The 8,202-nt window shown below is 40.7% G+C and overlaps 1 protein-coding gene across 1 annotated transcript in view; it reads right to left on the bottom strand.

Annotated features, from left to right (window-relative positions):
* Positions 1-3,975: 3,975 nt before the first annotated feature.
* The window catches only part of pigg (phosphatidylinositol glycan anchor biosynthesis class G (EMM blood group)), a 123,257-nt gene continuing 119,030 nt past the window's right edge, over positions 3,976-8,202 (bottom strand). Inside the window, exon 13 of the mRNA XM_085473492.1 lies at positions 3,976-6,591. Within this exon, the coding sequence (XP_085329618.1) occupies positions 6,369-6,591 (223 nt within the window). The 3' untranslated portion in view covers positions 3,976-6,368. The remainder of the gene's footprint in view (positions 6,592-8,202) is intronic.

Genomic DNA, 8,202 nt, shown 5'->3' with positions numbered 1-8,202 from the left:
TGCATCTATTTTTGCCTTTTCCAGTTCGCTTTGAGCTTTTTCAACCTTCAACTGTGCTTCTTTTGTTGCATAGCATGCTCTCACCTTGGCAGCCTCTGCTTTAGCTCGAGCATGGGCAGCGCTTACTGCTGATCCAGATGAGCGGCTGGTCCTTAAACTGCGTGCAGACTTGTTACTGGATGCCATTTTGACCGTGATGAATCACCAGTAGCCGCCTTTTCACTGTAGTGTTTTCAACGAGGATGTTGGTGACACCGAGTTAAACCACAAATGAAGACCCTGGAGTTTAGTTGCAGCTTGTTTAATTGTCTCCATGAACATGTGGTGAAAACTGAAATGACAGAAAATAAACTCCATCTCAACAGGCAGAAGCATGTTTACATCAATAAAGTGCATTACTCTCACTAAAACATTCATGTTAGCAAATACACATTAATATCCAAAGTTATCTGTACAAACTGTCATATAAAGTAACTTACGGCGTTCCGGCCTGATAATTCGGAGTAGATGGCATTAGATTACATCTCCATACTGCCTTTAGCATGAGCCTGTTTCTCAGCAAAACCGAGCGCTTGACCCAAACCGGAAGTGCTCGACCGGAACCGGAAGTGCCCCGCCAGAACGGGAAATACATTTTAGCGATATTTTCCTTTTAACTAAAACGTATGTAAAGCATGAATTATTCATTTTAACAACACATTAATTTTTTAATGGCAAATCTTTTTAGAATTATTTATTTCAAATTTATGAACCTAATTATTCAGAGAAACGCCTTAAGGGCAACACAATTTATTTGTCTATTTTTTAGCACTAAATGTTCGATATTTGTGTGTCTTACTTTGCATGTGTAAAAACTCTCAATGCCACTTGCTAACTACAGTGGCTAGCGTTAGCTAATGACTTAGCACTCTGCCTTTTTATCCAAGTGTAATCACCTCTGGTTCCAACTAACCAAACATGGTGACAATAAATATGCTAATGTTAAAGCTTAAAGTTACAGCATGTACAACTGCAGCTTGCAGTCAACTGAATTCTGTTTTCTCATCCCTCCTAATTCAAGTGACAATTCGAGTGACTATTTGTTCCGGAGGAAACTGTAAAACTTTCTGAAAGGAGTCCAATATGTCAGTCTAAAGTAAAGTTTACTTCTGTCTGATGACAAGGACACTGACGTCAGTTGTTGAGGATATCGTAAACTTTTCTGTTGGTAAGTGCTGCTGTTTTTGTTGCTGTTAGCCTGTGTTAGCTGCTGTTAGCCAGCTTTAATGAAACTTTAGGCGGCAGCCTCGCCTCTGTCAGTGCGCCCCAGGGTGGCTGTGGCTACAATGTAGCTTGCCATCACCAGTGTGTGAATGGGTGGATGACTGGATATGTAAAGTGCTTTGGGGTCCTTAGGGACTAGTAAAAGCGCTATATAAATACAGGCCATTTACCATTTATTTAAAGTGGATCTCGACTAGGTCTTGGAAAAAAGGATTTAATCTCAGCGAGACTTTTAGCTGGATAAATAAAGGATAAGAAGATTGTTGGACTCAAACAATAAACTCTCATACGGGATAAAAATCTAATCAAACAGTGGGAAGGTGAATTTTAGCATAATTTAGCATGTTTAACATTAGCTGGCATAACGCTAGCTTGTAACCAGCTGTGGAGCACAGATGCAACAGGTGATTTCACCAACGGCTATATCCAGACATGGGCAATGACAATAAAGTTGAATTCTATTCTATTCTATTTTCTAAGCTATTCTTACAATGTGGACATGTGCCATACTGTCTTTTTTTAGTACCACGCTGTTACTGAAGTCTTCTCTTTTTCCTGCATTTTGATAAAGTAACCTTTGTTTTGCTGGATATTCATAAGCTATCCTATCATTCATTTCCAGCCTGATCAGCTCACTTTTACTCATGATGACAGGGCAGCGCAGAGACATCCGCACTCAAGTATCATTGCAAACAATGATGTCACCCACCACGGTGCGTGCTCCGCAGGGATTCAGCGCAGTACTATAAATCAAGCTTTTCGACTGCAGGAGTTTGTCAAACTCAACAGAACTGGTCAGGATTATAACGCAGCTTCACAAGATTTTTCACGAGGCCGATGAGATACAGACGGATGTTACTCTTTTCAAGCATAATTCATCATCGGCGCTGCAGTTCCCACAGAGCGGTTCATAATGTTTTATTCTTACAAAAAACAGAAAATCGATCTCCATCTGAGAAAATGTGTTGCTGTCATTCTAAATTTTTCTAAATCACTTTACAATCACAGGAGGAGATCTTGGTAAAAAAAAAAACAAAACACAGTATGGGAATCCAGATTTAGTCGAATCAAGAGCTCGACTTGTAAAGACAGTGCGAGACCATTGGACAAGTCGAGCGAAGTGAAGCATGCTGACAGAATAATCCTGTAGATCATTATCTGGTTCATCAACTATTTACATCACACTTTGATATCTTTGTGAGATTCCTCGTTGAACTAACGAGAGGAAAAAGGCACTTGACAATAAGATGCTGCCAGTTTAGCTTTGAGGCTGGCTCCACCAAAAAAAGAAAGAAGAAAAAAAGCTAAATGTGTCCTCCCTGTAATGCAAACCAGCTCACCTGCAGTGATCCATATGCAGCGTGTGTCTGCCCCTGACCCCCCCTGCATTCAAATGCAAATCCTCTTGTTTGTCTGACTTTCCAATGATGCTCGGGGCATTTAAATTCCATTCTGTGCCGATGTAGTAAGCAGTGAGGTCCCTGTCAAGGTGAGTCACAGCAACAACAACGGCGGCAAAATAAAAGGTGACGAGCTCACCTCGCATCAAACAAAAATCTATTCAGGAAAACATGGAACACCAGTGTTGCCTCCTCTTCCCCCACTTTTCCCAGTTTGGCACCTGCTTCTCTGACGCCTCGGGGGGAGGGAGTCAGTGATCTTCGCCCCGGGTGAGACGCTGTTTCAATGCAGACAGCTCATCAAGGTGAGTGACAAGTGTTGGGGCGGGAACATGAGATTCACTTTGGTGTCTGGAGGTGAAAAGATGCATACCGAGTCTTTCAACTTGATTTTTTTTCCTGGTTAGAACTGCCAGGTTATGATCAACAAGAAGCTTTGAAGCAGTTGCTTCTGTTCGTCGACGTCAAAAGCCCATGAGTCAACAAAATAACTGCTGGAATGATGTCTTACTTTCTACTTTACACCACATCCCGCTGGATTAAAAGTCTAGCTTTTTGTGTTGGAGGCGGGGATATTTTCTTTTAACAAATTATACAAAATTGAAGCCAAACAGGAGGTTTGATGAGTGCTCCAGTCTTCACTGCAACTCAGACTTTACTTTCAAAACAAGAGTCCAAGCACACAGTGAGCTCCATTAAGTACTTGGACAGGGACACATTGTTTGCTCTCTTGGTTCCATACTCTTATTGCTTTGGATCGAAGCCAGCTTACATGCCAGTTTTACTTTGGTGGGATTCTCAGTTATACTGAAGAAACAGATTGAGTGGACGTTAAACAAAGTTTATGTCCGCGGCCCTCTGGCAGACACAAAATTTTACGAGTCGTGCATCGAAATCCAAACGAGAACAATTCATCATGTGAAATAAAGCCCTACTGAAAAGAAGAGGAATTATTAACCCAGTCTTTCTGGAACTTGTTCTGCAGTGTTTATAAACCGCCACACAGTTTTGGATTTTTACCAGCTGCAATTTCGCAATTTTGCAAGTAGAAATCAAAAGACAAACAGCAGTGAGCTCAAACAAATGCTGCCTCTGTGCAGTAAGAACATGTAAAGCTTCAGTGAAACATAAAATCAAAAAAGACTGAATGGAAAAAAACAACAGCATTATTCGTCCTTTTATCAAAAGCTGAAATTTGGATTTGAAGCTGAACAAAAGTTATTTAGATTTATACACAACATCAAACTCTTTCCTGTTTGCGTCTCTTTACTGAGCTCAACTTCATATGAATGTGGTCATTTACTGGGAGTTCGTAAAGGAGGCTAATGCAGCAAAGACACAAAAAGACCCACAGACATAACTGCTCATTTCATCTGAACATATCGAACACCAAAGTCTGAACTTCTTGTGTCCACATCTTTCAGAATGTCACCAGACACTGGATGGTTACAGTTACAAAAACAGTAATAGAAAGAAAAGAACACAGTTTAGCTAACGGTTTAGTGCAGTGTACTGGAAATATTGTGCGATGTGCTCGAAAACTCCCACTCTGCACCCCCATGTTACACCCACACAGCTGTTTTCACTTACACTTGCCTGATTAGACTCTTTTCTCAAGACTGAGTGGGCACAAAGGAGCTCCACTTGATTGACGTCCCCCTCGAACTTCTGCTAATGTTGTTGGACCCTTTAAACCGAGACAACACACACACTTTCTCACAGCAGGTGTTTTAACATGAACACGGAGAAAGCACACGTAGTACTAAAAATACCAACAATGACTCCCGTAAGACGCAGCAGCCAGCATGAGCAACAGGAAGTTGAGATGATATTTTTTTTTATCATTTACACCTGAGCTCATCGTGCTGTGACAAAAGGCAACTGAGGTTGTGGTCGAATTGTCAAATATTGTCAAAACATAAAAAAGTGTTTGGCAGCCATAGCTGAGCTGGTTGAATGCCAAGGAAAAGAGCTTCAGTGCTACCTTTATTATTACCTGACTGTTTACAGGCCAAATATGAAGGTTATGCTACTTTATTAAAACTCTTCTTGTTGCTTTGCATGAAGTACTTTTTAGAAATCTTCTCTCACTTCATTTCATGGAAATTGTAACTTAGTTTACAGGGGGTTATGTTGTCATGTTGCTCGCTTCTGGGATCATAGTTAATGCCTTTTCCATGGGTAACCTGTGGTGTGTGGAAGACAATCAGTTCATCAAACTTGTCCGTACTAAGCCCAAAGGAAACGCAGTGAGCAGAGTTCATAAAGCACTGCAGCGACATGGATGGACTGGGATTCTGGAGGTCTCAGAGTGGGTCGGGTCAGAGATGTTAATCTCATGTTTCTGTGTAACTTCTCTTGTGTGTGTTTGACTTTTCTGAGCTGTTTTGTTTTGTGATATAAAACAAACAACAGCTCACAGCAGATGGCCCCGCCCCTCCCTGAGCCTGGTTCTGCTGGAAGTTTCTTCCTGTTAAACGGGAGTTTTTGCTTCCCACTGTCACCAAGTGCTTGCTTATAGTGGGTCAGCTGAATGTTGGGGTTTTCTCTGGATTATTGTAGGGTCTTTACTTTACAATATAAAGTGCCTCAAGGTAACTATTGTTGTGATTTGGCACTGTATACAAAAACTTTAGTCACCAATATAAAAAACTGCTAGGTTGGTTTTCATGTTTTTCACAGTAACTTTCTAACGTTTGGAATAAATAAAGTCGATCTTATTTAGTTTTACTTAAGAGATGATCAAAGACTTAATAAAGGAAAAGCAAATTGATTCTTCAGCAGGAAGAAGTTTTATTATTAATCTAATCATTTTATTGTTGTGGTATATAGTTTTAAACTCCATCTAGTAAAAAGGTTGGTTATTCACATTCATATAGCCTGCATGAAACAACGTGGTAAGAACACAGATGGCAAAATATCTAAGGCGGTATTTCCAGTATTTGATCTCTACCATAGAGGCGAACAATTCGGACAACTGCCAGCCTCCTAGAAAACACGCCTATAGTATCAAATCAAAATCTACGTTGCTTTGTTCTCAAGTTATCGCATTCACAAGATTTTCAGAAAGAAAAATCAGGTCCCGTGACTGAAACTGAAGCAGCTAAATGGAACTGAGTCATAATCATTAGTATTTGCACGTGTGCTCAAACTACCGTTAAGTAAGATCTTTTTCACTTTAGTGACATCGCATATTTCTCAGCATTAGTCTGTACATTTTCACCACTATAAAGCTCAGCATGAATAAGTGAAAACAACTATGAGGGTGCAAGTCGAGACTAAAACAAGTATTATCAAACGCTCACAGCACATTCACATCAAGCTCTCCAGTGTAACATCAAAGTCATTCAATTAATCATGGAGTCAAAGCGCCCGTTGCTGCTCACTGTACACTCATCCCTGAGGTATGTAAAAAAAAAAAAAACCCTCTAAAATCTTTACATCATCTCATTTTTATTCATCCTCTTCAACACTTTTCTTTTTGGAAGAGAATTAAATATTTAAATATGCTTCTCAAAAATACATTAAAAGTGCATCCCCGAAGTATTTTTTGCAACAGAGTTCACAAACATCTATTCACATAATGTGAACAGAATTAACTTAGAGAGGGAAGGTGAGTACACTGTAGCGTGGATCAGGCTGAAAGTCCCACACAGTATAAGACCAAGTCTGATCCTTTAGGGGGGATTTTCAGTCTTTGGCTTCCTAAGACTTACTTGAGCTGGGGCTTTGTTCCATGGTGATGAAGAAGAGACAGACTCCTGCAGTCAGCAGGAGATGCATGGATTCGTACAGTAATTTGGGTGAAAAGACACTCCATATGAAGAGATGATAGCGCAGAACAGTTACCAGCACTATGTAGGCTGCGGCTGGCACAGACCTCAGCAGGGCCAAACAGTAGCAACCATGGCCGACTGCAACCGGGCTCCTGTGGAGAGGAAAAGGATTCATCAGAGAGGAAGATGCACTACAGAGAGCAAAGCAGGCGACTGTACTGTGGATAATAGTCAAAACTTCCTGTGTAGAAAAGTTTTGATGTAAGCCAAGGTCATCCGAAGCTGCTTCATGTTTGTCGTGATGAAGTTGACTCGCTAAAAATGCAGATTGCTCAGTGATTCATAGCAGAGGCCACAATTTCGCATTTTTTCCTTTACACATGTACCCAGGAGAAGACTCTGATCCAATTATCTTGGCACAGTAATGCGGATTGCTGGCAAATTCTGATAAAGAAGTTAATGACTCTAAAACCTGCAAGATGGGATGGCGCGAGGAGATTAGGAGACGATGATGATGTAAAGCCAAACACGCACAGATATACAAAAGACTCGGTCTGTAATACACTGAAACACATGCGCCGGTTTGCTAAGGGATCTTCTTCATTACAGCAGGCAGAGTCCCAGCTGAGGGGGAGGAACTTTAAGTCTTTTCACAAGACAGGAAGGCAAACCAAAGGAGTAGGTGACATGCTAGGTAGACCGGTTAGCAGATGGATAGATAGAAACACACGAGTGGATCAAAGACTGACCAATACTGATAATCACGTTTTACGACTCAGTGGATAACAGAGAAAATAAAAGGCTTGTGTGTATCATTGTTACTGCACTTTCCTCAGTTGTAGAGGCAGAAATCATTTGAATAAACATTATTAAAATCTCCAAAAGCCACATCATGTTACTTAGTGGAAGCTAACATTTTCAGAAACTCAGTCTTTGTTTTGTAGAGTCTGAAGACGAAGTTCTTGGTGGAGGTGGAAGTGGTGGAGGTTGAAGAAAGCATACGTATGCATGCATGCATACGTACGTGTACATGTACATAACATTATGTAATTTAATTTAATTTTTTTAAATTTTCTATTTTATCTATTTCATTACACGGGCATTTTGTCGTACCACGGGGAAGAAATATTGCCGTTAAGTGCCTTCGTAAGTTGAATTTTTCGTTAAATGGGGTCTTCGTAAGCCGGGGTTCCACTGTATTCTAGAGTCAAATGCGAGGCCATCTGTCTGACAGCTAAAGCTTGGCCCACAGTGGGTCATGCAACAGGACAATGACTCCAAGCACAGCAGCAAATCTACACCAGAATGGCTGAACAAGAAAAGAATCAAGGAGCTGCAAAGGTCCAGTCAAAGTTCGGACATCGACCTGATGAAACGCTGTGGTGAGAACTTAAGAGAGCTGTGTATAAATGTATGGCTGTAAAGAAGAGCGGCACAAAATCCCTCCACAGTGATGTCAGAGGCTGATAAAGTCATACAGGAAACAATTACTTTAAGTTACTGCTGCGAAAGGTGGTTCTACAAGCTACTGAATCATGGGGTGTAGCTAGTTTTCACATGTCTGCACAGGACATTTCTTTTTCCCATGATCGTTGAGTATTTGATGACACTGTAAAGATGGAAGTACCTGAATTTAGACATATTAACTATCACACTTTACTGCTGCAAAGTGTCGCTGCTGTGACCTCCTCTTGACTTGAGTTGATTACTTTTAATTGGAAACACTAGGTTTGTAACAAGATTAAAATATCCTTGGTGTCATG

Source organism: Copadichromis virginalis, linkage group LG2 (assembly GCF_057382275.1).
Source record: "Copadichromis virginalis isolate Kocher_CV1m ecotype Utaka linkage group LG2, C_Virginalis_male_GT1.1, whole genome shotgun sequence".
Taxonomy (NCBI): domain Eukaryota; kingdom Metazoa; phylum Chordata; class Actinopteri; order Cichliformes; family Cichlidae; genus Copadichromis; species Copadichromis virginalis.
The sequence above is the reverse complement of the archived record's forward strand: the minus strand, read 5'-3'. Positions and strand labels throughout refer to the sequence as shown.